This window comes from Dendropsophus ebraccatus, chromosome 12, assembly GCF_027789765.1.
Source record: "Dendropsophus ebraccatus isolate aDenEbr1 chromosome 12, aDenEbr1.pat, whole genome shotgun sequence".
Taxonomy (NCBI): Eukaryota; Metazoa; Chordata; class Amphibia; order Anura; family Hylidae; genus Dendropsophus; species Dendropsophus ebraccatus.
The window spans coordinates 47848261-47867157 of record NC_091465.1 but is presented as its reverse complement, the minus strand read 5'-3'; the positions used below and the strand labels follow the sequence as shown (position 1 = coordinate 47867157).

Below are 18897 nucleotides of genomic sequence, written 5' to 3'. Positions count from 1 at the left end.
CTGTAGTTTGACTATTATTTTTACAGCCAAATCTCATCTATAATGCATGGCAGCAAGTCACAGGCCACAGTGAAAAAAACAAAACAAAACTGAGTTCTGCTTTTTTTCACAGGTGTAACAAAGCCAGTGAATTGTTAAAACAGTACCCAAGGAAGCTGTGTATTTTTTTTTTTTGTATAGTTTAATGAAAAATAAGTAAAATGATAATATGTTTCTCTATGTCTTATACAGTTCCTAGTGATGCAAGAGGAATCCCTTAAAATTTGACATTGAAACCTATGGATCTGAGCCTAGATAGTCAATGGAACAAAACTTGAGGCTTTTTGAGAAAATAGTCCTGAGCAATTCAGTGGCTTCTCTTGTCCTTTGGCAAAAGCATTTGAGCTTCTGCTGACATTGAAGGCCTGTGGTAGAAGAAGGGCAGAAGAAGGTAGTACCAACCAAAGAGCACACATTTTACCAAAGAAGAAGACACTGAGCTTCTTCTGCTCAAAACGAATTCTTGTGTCAATTGGAAATACCCAACCTGTCACCCTGGAGTCGTGGAAGAGGTGGAATGAAGGCAGAATGGTGTGGTGTGAGAAAGGGGTTCAGATTCTTCTGACCACAGTAGGAGCTTTTGCTGCATTTGGGCTCATGACAATCGCAATAGGAACAGATTACTGGCTGTATGCCAGGGCCTTCATTTGCAATACCACTAATATATCAAGTGAGGAAACTCCCCAGAAAGATAAGAAAGACCCTGGAGGGTTAACGCATTCTGGCCTCTGGAGAATTTGCTGTTTGGAAGGTAGTATTTTTCCATTTTTATGTATGTGTTCTGCTGTTTGGGGACTTTTACATATTTGCTAACTGATTATTGGATGTTATTTTCTTTTTCCTAATGTTTACTGATAACTAGAGATGAGCGAAGCGAATCGTGCTGTCAATTTGCTTTGTTCTGTGAAGCGAATTCACAATGATTTGTTAACAAATCCACAACAGAGGATTATCCATAATCCCTTGCAGCCGTCCACAGCCGTCCACCTGCAAGCCCCTCTGTGATGTCAGCACCTCCCCCTCCCCCTCTAGCATTTGCCTTGATAACTTATTGGACGCTGTAAACTCATAGGCCCAGATTTATCAAAGGGTGTAAAATTTAGACTGGTGCAAACTACCCACAGCAACCAATCACAGCTCAGCTTTCAGCTCTGGTAAAATAAAAGAGGGGCTGTAGTTGGTTGCTGTGGGCAGTTTACACCAGTCTAAATTTTACACCCTTTGATAAATCATCCCCCCCCCCCATAGTTTGTTATACCAATTCATTAGGATCAGTGAAGACAGCATCCATCTTAGTAACTCACTGGGCGCTGTAAACAGATTTACAGCTCATTTACCGATTTCCACTGCTGTCCTGGGAGAAAAAGTGATATTACACCGCTGATCCACCAAGGTCCGCAGCTGTCCATGGCGGAAATTGAACTATTGACTGGCTGATTGACATTTGTCATTTTCCAATTTTTGACACTATAACAACATCTGTTGAAAAAAATTGCTACTATAGTTTGCCTGATTTAATTAGATTTTTTGTATTCAATTCACAAATTTTTATAAATCACACCCAAAATTTTGAACTTCCCAAAACAAATTTCCGCCTGCTTCACTCATCTCTAGTAAATAACATTCTACTACTGATTTCTTGATTTTTTATTATTTTTTTCGTGTAAGGCCTTTAGGCCTTTTGTAAACTTGCATTATTCTGGCATACCATTAAGGCTATGTTCACATAATGTTTTTTTTAGATAAAAATAATCCGTATTTAGATAATTACGGCTGTAAATAATGATTATGCTTTAATGCTTTATTTACAGCCGTACTTATCAAAATGCACTCATATTTTCCCCTTAAACTGACGGCCATCAAAAAACACGTCCGGAAAAAAACAATCTTTATGTGAACACACTCTTAAAGTGACTGAAGTCATGCCCTATCAGTGGCAAAGTAATGAAACAGAATTACTAACTGCTGTTAATATGAATAATTAAATAAATTAATTAGAAACAATTATAAAATGTATTTATCCCGCTATTTTATTCTGCTAACTTAAAAATAGTATTAAATATTTTGTGTTATAATTATATATTAAAAGCTACTTGAAGTGATTATTGAAGATATGCAATTAAAGTAAATTGGAAAATATACAAAGCTGTAACATATTTAAATACACTACAGTTTTGTATATTTTTTAAGTTTACTTAAATATTTTGAACGGTCACTTAAAGCGGCTTTTAATATGAAATTATAACTTATGTTGATCAAGCACTAAAATGCTTAAACATTTAGCCAGGTGCCCACAGCCTGGCAGAGCGGAGGGTGCCTGGTTCTCCCTTAATGTGTCTTGCAGTTAGGTATTGCATTTTCTGGTTCTAATTTTTGTATATTTCTTCTCTTAGGGTATATTCACACGAACGGTCTTGCAGTGAGATTCTCGCTGCGAGACTGGCAGGTCCTGGCAGTTCCCACAAACTATATACTCGCTGCAGTCATTCAGAATGTAATTCTGCCGCCCTTAACCCCTTCTGCTCCCGGCCGGCTCCCCCGCTGTAAGCATACATTACCTGTCCTCGCTGCACTGGCCCGGCGTCCTGCTCTCCCGTCCGGCCAATCAGTGGCTGCGGCTGGGCAACACACTGATTGGCGGGGTGGAAGAGCAGGATGCCGGACCCGTGCAGCGAACACAGGTAATGTATGCTTACAGCGGGGGAGCCGGCCGGGAGCAGAAGGGGTTAAGGGCGACAGAATTACATACTCGCTGCGGTCGTTCAGACTGCAGCGAGTATATAGTTTGTGGGAACTGCCAGGACCTGCCGGTCTCGCAGCGAGAATCTCGCTGCAAGACCGTTCGTGTGAATATACCCTTAAAGGGATGTGTAAAACAAATATAGAAAATTTTAAGCAAAAAAATACTGCAAGACACATTAGAACTCCAGCAGTGTCATCAATTGACACAACATATTGCATTTTTTTTTTCATTCTAATTTTTGCATATTTTTTTTACACATCCCTTCACATGGATAAAGTAGACAAAAATTAGAATGAAAAAAAAAATGCAATTCACTGCCTGACTGCAAAACACATTAGAATTCGATTGGATACCGCCAATGTCTAAGTTCTAATGTCTCCTGTAGTAGCGTATTGCATTTTTTAAATCTAATTTTTATATATTTCGCTCCTTGAGGGGATGTGTAAAAGAAATAGTAGGGCTTTCTACCTAATACAGTGACAGGATGGGAACACTGGGGTGCTTGTGTTAAGAAATCTTGCTCGAATACCTAGTTATACATTTTTTTAATTGTTAGCAAAATGCTATTTCACAGAGCGACGGCAGCAGATCGTTGAGGTATCAGTCGTTTGTTTTTCAACATGTTGAAAAACAAACGACTGCAACGATCAGCCGAGATGATTGATGTCGGCTGATCGTTGTTGTCAATTCCTCAGGACGATTATCGGCCGTAACGGCTAATATCAACCGAATCGTTCCGTGGAATAGGGCCTTTAAGGTGGGGTGCACACATGTCGTTATCAGAAGCGGATTTCACACTGTGATTTCATACGAAATCCACTGCGGATACCTTCACTGTCACTTCAGTTAGATTCCATACTCGCAGCAGGATTGTCATTGTAAACAGTTTTGGAGCTCCCAGCATTATGATGAAACTGTTTAAATATTCACCCTACTGTACTGACACTACTGTGTCAATACAGTAGTGTGAATATTTAAATAGCACTCTGAGTAACCTTAGCACCACAAAGTGCTTGATCGATCATTAAGGATGACCGAGTATTATGCTTGACTGAGCATGCTCTCTCAACACTAATTATATCACAAAATATATATTATTATTTTTAAGTCAGCAGATCTCTACTGGAAATAAAATATTGGGATATACTCATTTTTAAACAATACATAGGGGGAGATTTATCAAACATGGTGTAAAGTGAAACTGGCTCAGTTGCCGCTAGCAACCAATCAGATTCCACCTTTCATTCCTCACAGACTCTTTGAAAAATAAAAGGTGGAATCTGATTGGTTGCTAGGGGCATCTGAGCCAGTTTTACTTTACACCATGTTTGATAAATCTCCCCCCAAATTGTTTCTATTTTATAAATGAAATTATTCAGCTGAAAATGAGCTGTACATACAACATGGCAGATGCAAACACTTCAAATTTCCATTAGGAAGCTATACAGTATTTTCAAAATTCTCCCCACTAACATTGGTCTCTGAAGTTCTCCAAGATATCTGTCAGATGAAGAATTGTTAACATAATTGTCCCTGTCATCAACTAGGACCAAATATTTCTTTGGATTTGTACATTGTCCGACACTCTCTCTCTCTTCACCATTGACAACTGGATATTTCATCTATATCCAACCCTTAAATCAAATAAATGTGATAAGAAGAAAACATAAAAGTCTATTTGCTGAAAGTTAAAATGATCTTTATTTTGCTGGCTGTAGGTTGTAATAGCCTATAATGATGTCATATTAGCCTTCCTTACAGTACATCACAGAGTACACTACATATAGATTTCTTGACAGACTCAAGATTTGATCCAAACGTCAAAGTGTTTCAATCTTTCCTGTGTTTGCTTTTTAAATCACAGCTGTGGATGACAGGTCATGAGTTGTTAGTGTAATGACTCGGTTTTCACAACTCTATTTCTACAAATGGAACAATAGTAACACTAAGTCATCAGAATTCTGTAGTATAGTATCACTCCGGTGATGATGAAGTTGTATTGCTTGTTATACTACATAGGCGATAGTATACTAGAATGTGACATGCAAGTAATAGCGCAGATTCTGTGTTAGAGGCTGTGTTTACACAATGTCATTTTTGACGGCCGTCATTTTGACGCTGAAAGATGGCTGTCTTTAGATAATTACAGCCGCAAATAATGATCATGATCATGGAAGTATTTCATTGAAGTTTTGTTAACTACAGTGCAACCTGATCAAGTGTTATCATCTCAAGCATAGGACCTTAACATTTATTAACCTGTCACTTGGCATTACTGTAATACGCACACAACCTCATTGTTTTCTATGGGGACAAAGATATTAAGATATACAACAAGTTAATAAAAAATATGTGTCCTCAAAATTCCTTAGCGGTCAGGAGAATGAGCAAAAAGAGACACACGCTACCCCACACTTCTTTCCCCATTTCGTGTAACTGTGAGCAAGATGGCTCCATAGACTAACATAATGTGTCTCAATCACTTGATACAGAGAGAATGTGCTGAGTGCTGACTTCTCATGGCTCATTCTCCTGATCAGCCATGGTCCCAGACCTCGATGCTATGACATATCAAAAGTTTTTCTAGTGACATTGTCTATTTAAAACACATCACATTATACTATAAAAAGAACAGAACCAGAAGCATCACACAGTTTTTTTTTAACAAAAGCAGAGTCCTTTTTCTTCAAGTCCTGGACAACTCATTAGTTGACAGACCTTTCCATGTGCTGAGCCGTGTGCTATGACTTTGTGTGCGGCCTGTGTTCTGCTGTTCCTACTCTCTCTCGGCTCGGGTATCACACAAAGACTGAAGCAAAGAGGTGACAACATGACCTCCATCAGTTTACTGAGTCACTACTGCAGTCCTCACCCCCATACCCTCCTGTCTGTATTTACGAAAGCACACTAGACAGATATATAGGCATGTCTGATACCAGGGTATGCCTGTCTCATAGGGCCCCTCTTTAGGCTAAACACAACTTTTATTCTGGCAGGGCAGCACACTGGCCATGAGGCGGGGCCCACAGCATCTGTGCCCTAGACCTTTGTTCTTTTTTAGGAAGCCTCTTGGCTGCATCTTTATCTTTGGTGTGCTGACGATTCAGCTCAGGGATGTGCCAAAGAAGGTGGGGAGAGAGATGCTGCAGTCCTTGCTGCACTATGCTGCCCGAATACCGGCCCCAGGAAACAGGCAGACCCCGGGACCGAATATGCCTTGATAAAGACGACAAAACAGTACTGGCTGTTTAGGGGGCTGTTTTATATAATAATTTAATAATTAATTTTCAATATCATTTAACATACTACACAAGGCAAAAATAATAATGAAAAATCATCAAATAAAAACTAAAACCAAAAGCGTTTATTTTTATCCTGCAGCAAAATGATATCCTACTGTAAAAAGTGCTGGGAGGGACTTATTTGGCAAAATGCTGTCCCCTGGGGTCAGTGGAGATGGGGTTTCCCTCATCTTTGCATGCAAAAATATGAAGGATTGGGGACTTGAGACACTTCTGGCAAAAGCTGTTATTTTACATTCAGAATACCATAAAAACCAATTGAGTATATTGTTTATATTGTATTTACAAATAAAAAGTGTAATAACATTTTCTAACTCATACTTAGGCCAAAAAAGAGGGATCTGTGTAAAAATAAATCACTTCCCAGAAGACACAGATTATGATCACGACAGTGCTGAATATCTTCTACGTAAGTACTTTTCATAACTCTTCTTGTGGCTAATTAAACGGTCAATTATGCTAAATGCACTTTTATAAAGAACTCATTATTAAGGTAAGGCTCCTGTCATTGCTATATACAGAAATATTGTATCATTTCCGCCATTTTCTTTTTACTAAAACATTTTACCATATAGTTATTTTGGAAGTTTGTGTTAACAAAGGAGCAAATTTGTTAATGCAAAATGCGTCGTGAAACTACAAACCTTGTGAAATCCTCCCCAAGTATCCTTGTTGGGTCATCTTCAAGATTGTATTAACTTTATACCACACATGTCAGGTTAACTGCAGAACAACTGCTAAAGAGTTTAAAGCTTTCTTAGCCCCAGTTGTACACTATGTAGTTTACAATTTTTGCTCAAATTTTTAAGGTCAGAAATTTGTTACATACCATTGAAGTTTTTTTTTCTTCAACTATTGAATCCAGAGAGATAAACGTACCTCTAAAATAGATAAAGTTACCTCTCACCAAAATGTTAAAGTGGGATTTATTGGTACAGCACATCAGTTTAGAGCATATACTGCAAATGAGATTGACAGCAGGAGAACAGTTGAGGATAATAATGGTTCTCCTCCAAAAACGCTTTCTGCTTGACTGTGCAGTATGTACTGTAAACTGATGTTCCACTTTACCTTTAAGGTCAGCACAGAAACGATATACTATAAAAAATCAATTCACTTAATTAAACACATATTTATACAGAAAGATCAAAAAAATTCCATATTATTAAAAACTATAACATGATACTGCAGAAAATCATAGGATGCATGACAAATCAAAGACCCCAGGTACTAAAATACATAAAGCAGTGGTGGGAAGAATGCAGAGGTAGTATATCAGCCACAGGACTATAATAAAGTGCAATGTGCCTAGTGCAAATACAATATCTGTAGTAGCACTATAAAGCAGTGGCTCACAACCTCAGCCCTAGCAGATCCCAAGACGCATACTAAGGCAGGACCGGTGTCCAACTTCCCAACTTGATAACAAAGTGTATTACGATGCCATATACAGTACCTGGTGGTAGAATGGATTCCTCTCCTTCCCAACGCACATTTTGTGCATGTTTCACACTGCCTGCCCTGAGAACGGGCCAGGAGACGTGCGGATGCCGGGAACGGGCCCCAGGTGAGTTAACAGTTTTGTTTTTTTTACTTTTATAGTGGTCGTCCCATACAGTGGGGTTGTGGCCATTTTTGAGCTCCCCCACCGTATGGGTTGACCATAACCGATGAGCTGCTCTTTTGGGCTCCAGGTGAGGGCGGCTTCATTTAATTTTTCTGGAACCCTGTATAAACTGCACAGGACCCTGAATACACTTCTGTTCTCAACATAGAAAGTAATTTATAATATAAAGTAATGTATAGTTTCCATTAGCTTTTTCTGACAGTTATATGTATACAGTATGCATATGAGTTACAGTATCTGCTTTTTTTTTCTATTTCAAGATGATATTTTGGGGCTTCAGAACCAATTACCAGCTTTCCGTAGAGTTTTACTCTAAGGATACAATATTTTCAACATACAATGGTTGCCCTGGAACCAATTATTTTTGCAACTTGTGGGACCAATGTATATGTTTTTATTTACAAACATAGGAGTTTACCAATCAAATGCATGTTCTCTGTGACAACACTCCAGCTTTGTGTGTTGCACTCTTCTGGCATGTTTGTACCAATAAGTTTTTGCGTCATTATTAGAAGACCCATAATACAGCTTACACAGTGGCATACTGTCATTTGTTACAGCTTCTACACCAGGAATATCCTCTACTCTTTTTCTCTCACATGCCAACAAACAGATTCTCCACAACCTTGATGCAGTTCCACTACATACATAGCGCCAAACATTTTCCATTTTGACTCATCTCTGCATCCTACTATCAATGTGGCGTTACCCTACAGCATCACAATGCTAAAATCTGCATCAGTATCAGGCTATTCTAAGGCCTACACTCATCGGGCAACGAGTAAAGTTGTCATTCCTGAGGCCCAGCTACTTTGATATGGTATGGTAGTGGTGTCATGTACATTGGTGAATAAACAGGGTAGGACACAGTGCCACACATTACAATAAAATATATACAAGTCATATAAACCATATACAGTATATACATGTCAATAACAGTGTAACGCCAATGATCATTTTGTTATACATCTGCAGTCTTTTTAGAAAGAGCGAGGGAGTAAGGGGGAAATTAAGTTTACATACAGTACTTCTCCATCAATTTGGTCACTTTACCGTGTACTATATTATACTGCATATCTCAGAATCATAGATTTCTTCTTTTAGGCAATGATAAATGATTTCCGGCCTCTAATTATAACTTCTCGTGAAGATAACTTCACAAAGTTTTATCGTTTTTCATAGTCATCAGATTTAACTATACTTCGGCATCGCTGAATGCACACTGTTCAGAGGACTGCCTGGAATGTGGCAGCTTATCTCGGAATCTGCTGATTGAAGGGAAAATTAATTATTACTGCTATAATGTATGCCGGGATGAGATAATAAAATCCTCTGATGTTTTACTGTACACTTCACAAATTGTAAAAGTTTGCAATTATGAAAATTGGCAAAACTTACTCCCTATTGTTTGTCTTAGCATTCAGTCTTAAGACAAAAAGAGGTGTGAGCTTTCAACTCGCTGTTACTACAGTTTGTACATTTGTCTAACATAAATAAAACATAAAATATAGGGAAATATTGTGTTCTTAAAAGAAACCGGTCACTGGGATTTCACTGATGAAGGTACTTGTAGTGCCCAAAAATGTGCTATTACTCTTCCCTACCATATCCTTTTCGTCTGATTTGGTAATGTAACATGCAGGAAATTGGCCATTTATTCCGGCATGCAGGCTATGCAATTTCTCGCTATCTAGGCATTTGGTCGGAGACTGGGCCATTACTAATGACAGCTCTCTGCCTGTAACTTTGCTCCTCAGGGGGAAAGAGGCTTCTACATCTACATGACATAGAAGCCTCTTTTCCTGTCAATCACCTAGCAGAGCACAGTAACAAGCAGAGAGCAGATACTAGTTACAGTCCAATCTCCCCCCGGATTCCTAGAAATTGTGGATTAGCATACCCTGCATCCCGGTAGAAAAGACTAAATTCCTGCATGTAACCTTATTAAATTAGATGAAGAAGTTATACTAGAGAAGAGTATTAGAATACCTACTGGTCATTGCAAGTACCATTATTAGTATGGTATATTTAGTATATTTAATATCCAGTAATTGGTTCCCTTTAAAAAAACAGCGCTTTTTCTATTACCAGAGATGACTAAAACTCATGCCACAAAGTTTTTGCTTTTAAAAAGGATCTTCTTCAGGGAAAACCTCATTAATTATTCATAGTCTAATATATAAATCCTTTCTAAAATATAATTAGGAAAATCACAACATTTCCTATTACATCATAATGAACAAAAGGGAAAAATTTATGGGCTCAAAGGCTGAGTACTTTACGGATGTATTGCAGATAACTTAGATTCTGGCCATTGTGTCTGGCAGCAGAATACCTGTCATTGACAACGACACTGCTAACAGACATGTTTAACATCAGGCCACCTGTAACTTAACAGTTGACTCACTGGGTCAACCTATAACACTCTATAACACTCTTTAAGCCTCCCTCTCTAACCCTGTCTCTACCTTTCTCTCTAAAGTGTAAGTGTTCGGTTCACTGTACAGGAGCTGACTTGCTCCAATATATATATATATATATATATATATATATATATATATATATATATATACACATATGTATATATATATATATATATATATAGAGAGAGAGAGAGTGAAGGAGTAAGTGTGACATCGCAGCCCATTGCCCGGCTGCAAAGGATTATGAATAACCCCTTGCAACCGCACTTTTACTGTATTGTAATGTACTATGTTCTATGTGCATCCACCACTGATCTTGGTTCAGGAAGTTCGGTTAGCTCATCTCTAATAGAGATAAGTAGAATGGCCCAGAAATAATAGGGATATGTTTATACAGGTATAGGGGTAGTTTTATGTGCTGTAATTGATGCCTACTGGTCTGCAGCATAAAGGTTTGCTCTGCAGTCATAAAGGAATCATGCAATGAATATTTATATGTCTTGATTATTCAATATTGCAATCCATACTAGATTGCTGTGAAATATCTCAGTAGATATAGGTCTACGTGTCAGAAGATTTGTGATCAATATTTAGATTTAGTCAATCACATTGAATTTTTTTAAATGAAATTCTTTTGCACTCTGAGGGTCTGAGGGTAAAGTTCTCCACTGCCATGTTGCAAACTGTGTATAAACTGAAGCAAAGGCAAAAATGCATTTATACAGATTAAAGTGTACAATGTATAACATAGTAAAAAAAACTGTAAAGAGTACATACATAGCTATTTCATAGCTATCTGCAATGCCTCCTGCAATAAAAAGCAGAACTGGTTAGCACAAACATAATAATTCACAGTTTCACATTTAAAATTTATGGTGGCTGACAGTCTATTAAGCTACTTGCACAGTTCTTCAGTATCACTGTTCACCCTCCTTACAAGAAATACTGGGAGCTGTTACCGCAGAGCGACATGGTTTGCAGTTTATAACAATCCAAGAGACGGTGCAGGACACTTTGTCACATACTGCCGATTTATGAACACTTTGCAGTACAGCACCTACATTGCTGGCTCCCTTACAGCAGATGGAGCCTAGGAGACAGAGCAGGATGCTTTAGCTCATACTGCTGACAGCACAGACAGCAGACAGCCCGTGCTACTGTTTAGCATACGTGACAACACACTGTGACAGATCTGATAAGTGCTCAGCTACTGTATACTCGGCTCTGCTGTTATGTGCCAAGAACAGCAAAGGATGGCTTCTAGCTACTGCACATGCTCGGAAGCCATCTTATTGATTACATAGAGCAGGAGAGAGGTGGGCGCACAGGGAGCCATTGCTGATGCTATAACTATATATTCTCCTGAGAAACACGGCAGACTAATAGGAAAGTCCACAGCTGGAGCTTCAACCTGTAGGACCCAATCACATATATAAAGACAGGGTGACGAGCCCAACTGAATATTACCTGAATGCCGCAAGAGTTAATGTTAATATTAATAATTAATAAATTGTTACAGTATTTACAAAGACATAATCTACATTTGTAAGTACTAAGTCTAGGATCAGAGTCCCAGCACGGGATATTTACTAACAAATCTAAAAATGCGATGTTGTCAAAGATGTTTTGGCATAATTTCCAATCTAATGTGTTTAGTCAAATTTATGTAAATTGTCTAATAGCATAGTAAATGTGTCTTAAAAATAATGGTCTTTTAATTAGTCTAATAAATTCACCTGGTTCGGAGCAGACGTAGCGATACGCCAATATATGCGACTTTTTTAAAAAATTGCGCAGTTAAGAATTCTGACGCACTTTTGATCTAATTAACAACAAAAAATCTAATTCAAGAAGTCACATCTTATTTGATTTATTTAGATAAACTAGATATATTAGACTAAAAACAGGCGCAATTAGTTTGATAAATATCCTCCATAGTGATAAAGATAATGCACACAATGATGTCACAGCACAGAGGTAAAAACATTGGGATAAAGATAATGCACATTATGATGTCACAGCACAGAGGTAATACTCATGTGATAAAGATAATGCACACAATGATGTCACAGCACAGAGGTAATACACATGTGATAAAGATAATGCACACAATGATGTCACAGCACAGAGATAATACACATGGGGATAAAGATAATGCACACAATGATGTCACAGCACAGGGAATTTACACAGCTGTATACAGGTGTGTTTGTTGGGCCACCTCATGGCTATGTTCAAACACAGAAACTGTGCAAATGTTTGCATTTTAGTCTCTGTTGGTTCCACTCCTGATTTTGGCTATAAATATTGACCAAAATACTGATAGAAATACTGGCCAAAATACTATATGTGAACATAGCTTAAGGCTGGGTTCACACTATGTTTTTGGAATCCATTTTTTTTTAATCCATTTTGCAAAAACGGATGCAATAGTATGGATCCGTTTTTTCTTTTACGTATACAAAAATAAGGTCAAGTACGTTTTTGTGTACGTTACAATAAAACTAATGCGTTTTTATCCTTTTTTTTATGATGGAAGTCAATGGAAAAACAGATCAAAACGGATGTACACAATTGCATCCATTTTTTCATCCATTTTTTGCAAGAATGGATGAAAGAAAATGGATTGCAAGAACGTAGTGTGAACCCAGCCTTATTTGCACCTTATTTGTACGTTATTGCTCTAATAGAGCTGATGCTCTTAAGCAAATTGCAGAAACCTTTACTGTAGTCTTTCGGGTAGAGAAATTTGGCAAAAAGAAAAATGACCTGGAGATTGCATTCACCACCGAAGGATAATAAGGATGCCAATATTTACACTATAAGATGATTTATTAAGTCTAAATAACCTGTTTCGGAGCAATAGCGCCCCTTCATCAGATTCAGGACAGACATAACTGTAGTCTTTGTCATTTTGGTTGCCTGTAAGGAAAAATATGGTGGCTTCACACCGGAGATAAGTAATTCAGTGCTGCACGTATACTGTGTGTATAGCAGAAAAACTGGCTGCCCTGAATATCTCTTGACCTTGTCCATCACACTGATTTGGCAATGTCAATTAACACTACATTCAGGTTGTTAAATAATAAATGGAATGCTATTTATGTATGAAGATATATGATCAAAATCTGTATTGCACATGACTGACCACTAATTGGTGTGATGCCAGGCTGAACCATTCACAAACATCCTAGCCTACATTTAAAGAGGATGCGGCCTCTATTAATAAATAACACACATGACATTAATAAAAAATACATTACAGATTTCTGTTAAATTATTTGTTGGCTAAGCATTCACTCAGCAAGGTTGTGTCCTCTTTTTATTTTTTAGTAATATATCCTTACTTTTTTTCCCATCACTCTCCTTTTTTTATGAGACATAAACACTTTTAAAAAAATAATAATATGTGTGCACAGAGGTGTCCGGCAATATGCCATTGTGTCTGTAATAAGAAAAAATATATTCGGTCCATTAAAAATGTGAGCACAGAGTTCTGATCTTGAGCTATCTGTCATAATTTAGCTTTTTCTCTTACTAGTTGTAACATTTCACAAAAACCCTTAAAGGGAAAATGTCAGTTATATGGAAAATGATTTAGCTTTGCTAGATACGTGGTCCAAACAGTGGAAATTGAAGTTCAACGTTTCCAAATGTAAAATAATGCACTTGGGGAGGAGGAATCCTCTATCCGAGTATCACATCGGCAGTACTGTGTTGGAAAAGACTTCAGAAGAGAAGGATTTAGGGGTAATGATTTCTGACAGCCTTAAAATGAGTCACCAGTGCAACCAGGCGGTGGGGAAAGCAAATCGTATGCTGGGGTGTATAGCTAGAGGTATAACCAGTAGGAAGAGGGAGATTGTGATCCCGCTGTATAGAGCTCTGGTGAGGCCACATCTGGAATACTGTGTCCAGTTCTGGAGACCTCACCTAAAAAAGGACATTGATAAAATAGAACGGGTCCAAAGACGGGCTACAAAAATGGTGGAGGGTGTGAGGCATAAACCATATCAGGAAAGACTTAAGGATTTGAATCTGTATAGTCTGGAGGAAAGACGGGAAAGGGGGGACATGATTGAAACCTTTAAGTATGTTAAGGGACTAAATAAGGTTCAAGAGGGGAGTGTTTTTAGTAAAAAACTGAGCTCAAGAACAAGAGGACACAGTGAGAGGTTAGTTGGGGGAAAGATCAGAAGCAATGTAAGAAAATATTATTTTACTGAAAGAGTAGTAGATACCTGGAACAAACTTCCAGCAGAGGTGGTTGGTAAATCTACAATAACAGAATTTAAACACGCCTGGGATAGACATATATCTATCCTAAGATAATAAGGAAGAAAATACTAAAAGGGCGGACTAGATGGACCCAGTGGTCTTTTTCTGCCGACAATCTTCTATGTTTCTATGTTTCTAAAGGGGAACTATCGGCAAGTTAGATGGATCTAAGTCCCTATATGTCCCTATTGCACAGGAAGCACCAGTAAGAGTAAGAGCACTGTCTCGCTCCATAGTAACAATCTGGCCCCTGGCTGGCCCATTTCATTGATATGCAAAAAAAATCCAGTGGAGCCTCATTTAAGAGTCTCAAAACACAGGACTAGCCAGATATCCCTTCGGGAAGAACCCAGCCAGGGGTGGCTCCTGTAAGGAAACCACCAAAACCACCATATTAAGTGGCCCTGTAAATCAATATATTGACAAGGGAAGAACCAAGGCCAGGTATCCATCCACAGACAACTGTTTCGGTGTGTTGCCCCTCATCAGTGTGGAGCAGGATTCTGGCTAGGTGGTTGAAATGCCAAGTAGGACCATCCGGGAAACAGATCACTGATCTCAGGAAGACCAGCCAAAGATAATACTGTCAGCTGCCGGTTAAAGCCCTTAATACAGTAAAATCTAGGATTTCACTGTGTTGAGTGCTTTAACCGGCAGCTGACAGTGTTATTATTGGCTGGTCTCCCTGAGATCAGTGATCTGGCTGGTCTCCCTGTGATTGGCGCTATGGGGATGGAACAGTGCTCCTAATAGGGCCCCAGTGCTCTAAACGGTCATACAAGACCATGGAGTGAATGACTAATTGATTAATTGATTTCTATGGTACCCCTATCATTGACAAAGCACCAGTTTATTGTTCTTTCTGATTGGTGAGGTCAGCAGAAACTGAGATCATTTTTTGAAAATGGTGCCTGACCCAGTATATTTATATATATATATATATATATATATATATATATATATATTTATTTGTTTTGCTAGATAACAATTGTTGTGTATATGTCCGTATATACATTGCATGTTAAACATCAGAGCAAGTCTCCAATTTCTTAGCAGCTTCACCAGAAGGGAAACAAAACATTATTACATTCCTTTTTTCTGTAACACATGGATATGCCATCTCCTCTGCAGTCCTCTTTGCTTCTAGATTATACATGTTGGTCCTGTATTGGTGCCCCCTCTATTAACTAGAATTCCCTCATGGTATCTAAAGAGGGATTACTGTCCTTTAAAATAATAATAATAATAATAATAATAATAATAATAAACTGTTCATCAGCCACTTTCTGAACGGTGAATACCTACTAGAGGTGAGCAAACTTGCCAAATGTGCAGGTTTGTATGAACCCAAAAAATTGACATTTCAATCCCGCTGCCTGAAGATGGTGGACTGGTAAGGAGGACTGCCTGGAAAACATGGATACAGCCATAGCATGGTGGTTTGGTGGTTATTACCGCAATCTTGCAGATCTAGAGCAAAATCTGTAAAGAGTTTGCATGTTCTCTCTGTGTTTGTGTGAGTTTCCTCCAAAAACATACAGATAAGCGAATTTTGATTGTGAGCCCAAATGGGGACAGGGACCAAATTTAACAAAGTATGTTAAGTGTGGCGGAATCAGTTGCTGCTATACAAATAAAAGCATTGTTATTATTTCAGTTAGTGGTTTTGTACACAGTAATTGTCTCAGGCTTCAATGATTTTCCCAGAACAAAATAATATTATGACTTGAGGGATTACTGTATATTGATCGAGCAGTTGACACATTTAGTTTATTCCAATTATGTGTGCAGAAAGAAATGCAAGGAACACAACAAATCCCTGTTTATTGCTCACTACTAAACATAAGTTTACTCATAATCTCATATATCAGTATTGATTCTTTTTTTTTTTATGTCAGGTGTGGTTCGTGCCTCGAGCATCTTCCCTATCCTCAGTGCCATGCTCCTATTACTAGGGGGCCTTTGTGTTGCTGCCAGTCGTGTTTACAAATCTAAGCGCAACATAATTTTGGGGGCTGGAATTCTATTTGTTGCTGCAGGTAAGTAAATGTGTGCAAGGAAAATCATATTCCATACAAAATGTCTATCACCACTATGCTATTGAAGATAAAAAAAAAAAATGTATAAAAATATACAATATTTGTGGTCTAAATAAAGATCACATTTATTCCAAATGGCAGTAAAATATTAAATTATATAAAAGGACTAAGGCTATGTTCACACTACGTATCAGACCGGCCGTTCCGTGACCCCGGCCGGATCACGGAATGGCCGTTCTGTGTACTTAAGTACCGGCTGGATGATCCGTCCGGCCGCAGAGCTCTGATCTGGGCGCATCAGCGCGCGCCCGCATCAGAGCTTCCTATGGCACACAGTGAAGCAAGCGGCCGGAGCCGCTCGCTTCACTGTGTGAACTGACAGGTCTTTCTGCGGGCGGAATTCACTGAATTCCGGCCGCAGAAAAATGACATGTCAGTTATTTGTGGCCCTGTATGGGATCCCGGCCGGAGCGTATACGATGTATACGCTCCGGCCGGGATCCCATACCAGATAAGGTTAGGTTGCGCTCCGCAAAAAGTACGGCAGTTGTTGCCGATGGCAACAACGACCGTACTTTTATGTAATGTAAGTGTATGCCTCTAGGTGAGAACCCCTTCTGCAACTGCAAAGATTTAAGTGCCTTATCAAATAAATCATTGCAAAGTTTGGCTGCAAGCACTGTTTTTCATATACCTGCTGCACCACCTCTGAGGCTATGTTCACACTGCGTATGAGACCGGCCATTCCGAGACCCCGGCCGGGTCACGGAACGGCCGGTCTCTGGCCGGATCATCTACTTAAGTACCGGCCGGATGATCTTTCGGCCGTAGATCTCTGATGCGGGCGCATCAGCGTGCGCCCACATCAGAGCTTGCCATAGCACACAGTGAAGCAAGCGGCCGGAGCCGCCCGCTTCACTGTGTGAACTGACAGGTCTTTCTGCGGCTGGAATTCACTGAATTCCGGCCGCAGAAAACTGACCTGTCAGTTATTTGCGGCGCCGCATAGATCCCGGCCGGAGCGTATATGATGTGTGTACGCTCCGGCTGGGATCCCATTGAAAGTAAGGTTATGTCCCACCCCCCAAAACTACGGCCGTAGTTCTGCGGCAAGAACTATGGCCGTAGTTTTACGCAGTGTGAACATAGCCTTAAGCAGGGTGGTCACCAACAGCCTATGTAGGTCCTTATCTCTTACACAGGGAGGTCAACTATAAGCCTGCCACTTTTACAATCGAGCTACATTTCTCATTGTTGAGCCATATCTTAGGTTAGTGCAATACCCGTTACCAGATTGGTTTACTTGATGTAGATATACTACACTGCGGAACATCTTCTTCTGCCTTTCAGCATTTAAATGTTTTTTTGTACATTACATTCATCACTGATATAACAAAACTTTACTATGAATCCTATAAAACCCTACAAAATGAGATTTATAAAGAATAATTACCTTTTATAATGGGCAGAGGATGTTCTGAGCTGAATAATTGCACCATTATGCCATCAAAGGCATTAGATTTCATGTTAAGATACATGATGTGCTAACTTTCTTGCCTTCACATCTATTGGCAGGTTTAAGCAACATAATTGGTGTCATTGTTTACATTTCTGCCAATGCCGGAGACCCCGGCACTAAGAGAGATGATGAGAAGAAGAGTCATTATTCATACGGTTGGTCCTTTTATTTTGGGGGACTTTCGTTTATCATTGCTGAAATGATTGGGGTACTTGCAGTTAATATCTACATTGAAAAGAACAGAGAAGCACATTGTAAATCACGTACTGAGCTGATCAAAAACCCGTCAGCCATTCTTCGTTTACCAAGCTATCGTTTTCGATATCGCCGGCGCTCTAGATCAAGTTCACGATCCACTGAACCTTCTCAGTCAAGGGACACTTCTCCAGTTGGAGTGAAAGGGATACCTTCTACTGATATCTCCATGTACACCTTGTCAAGAGATACCTCCAAGGCTAATGTAAGCAGTCTGTATAATACAGAGCGTGGAGATCACAGTTTTTTACAGCTGCACAACTGCTTTCCCAAGGAACCTGGGGTCACCGTCACCGTCACAGGACCAGCCTCAAACACGGGCACCCTGGGCAAGGACGGTTCAAATACCAACACTCTAAACAGGAAAACCACCCCTGTGTAGGTGGTCCCAAGGCTAAGGTCTTCTAAGTGAGTGTGTGAGAGTGAGTGCGCAATCCGTGTGATAGGATGTAAGTTTTAGGATGGAGGTAGGAGCCATTTTATGCCATGTAGCTGCCAATTTCTGGTAAAGAGGTGTTAGGAATCTCTCTATCAGTGAAAGAAATTTTGGAACCAAATGATAAATGTTCTAAGCCCTGCATTATATTGTTTTGATAAAATTTACTTGTTAAAAGAAAATGTACATAGGATGCTGAACAGAAACCCATATCTTTTGTCATTGCTGCTAAGCTG

The 18897-nt window shown here is 39.1% G+C and overlaps 1 protein-coding gene across 1 annotated transcript; it reads left to right on the top strand.

Annotated features, from left to right (window-relative positions):
• Window positions 1-337: 337 nt before the first annotated feature.
• Window positions 338-18798, top strand: CACNG8 (calcium voltage-gated channel auxiliary subunit gamma 8). Its single transcript, XM_069947604.1, has 4 exons — window positions 338-790; window positions 6410-6493; window positions 16311-16451; window positions 18027-18798. The coding sequence occupies exons 1-4, from the start codon at window positions 568-570 to the stop codon at window positions 18605-18607; spliced, it is 1029 nt and encodes a 342-aa protein (XP_069803705.1). The 5' UTR covers window positions 338-567; the 3' UTR covers window positions 18608-18798.
• The last annotated feature ends 99 nt before the right edge of the window (window positions 18799-18897 follow it).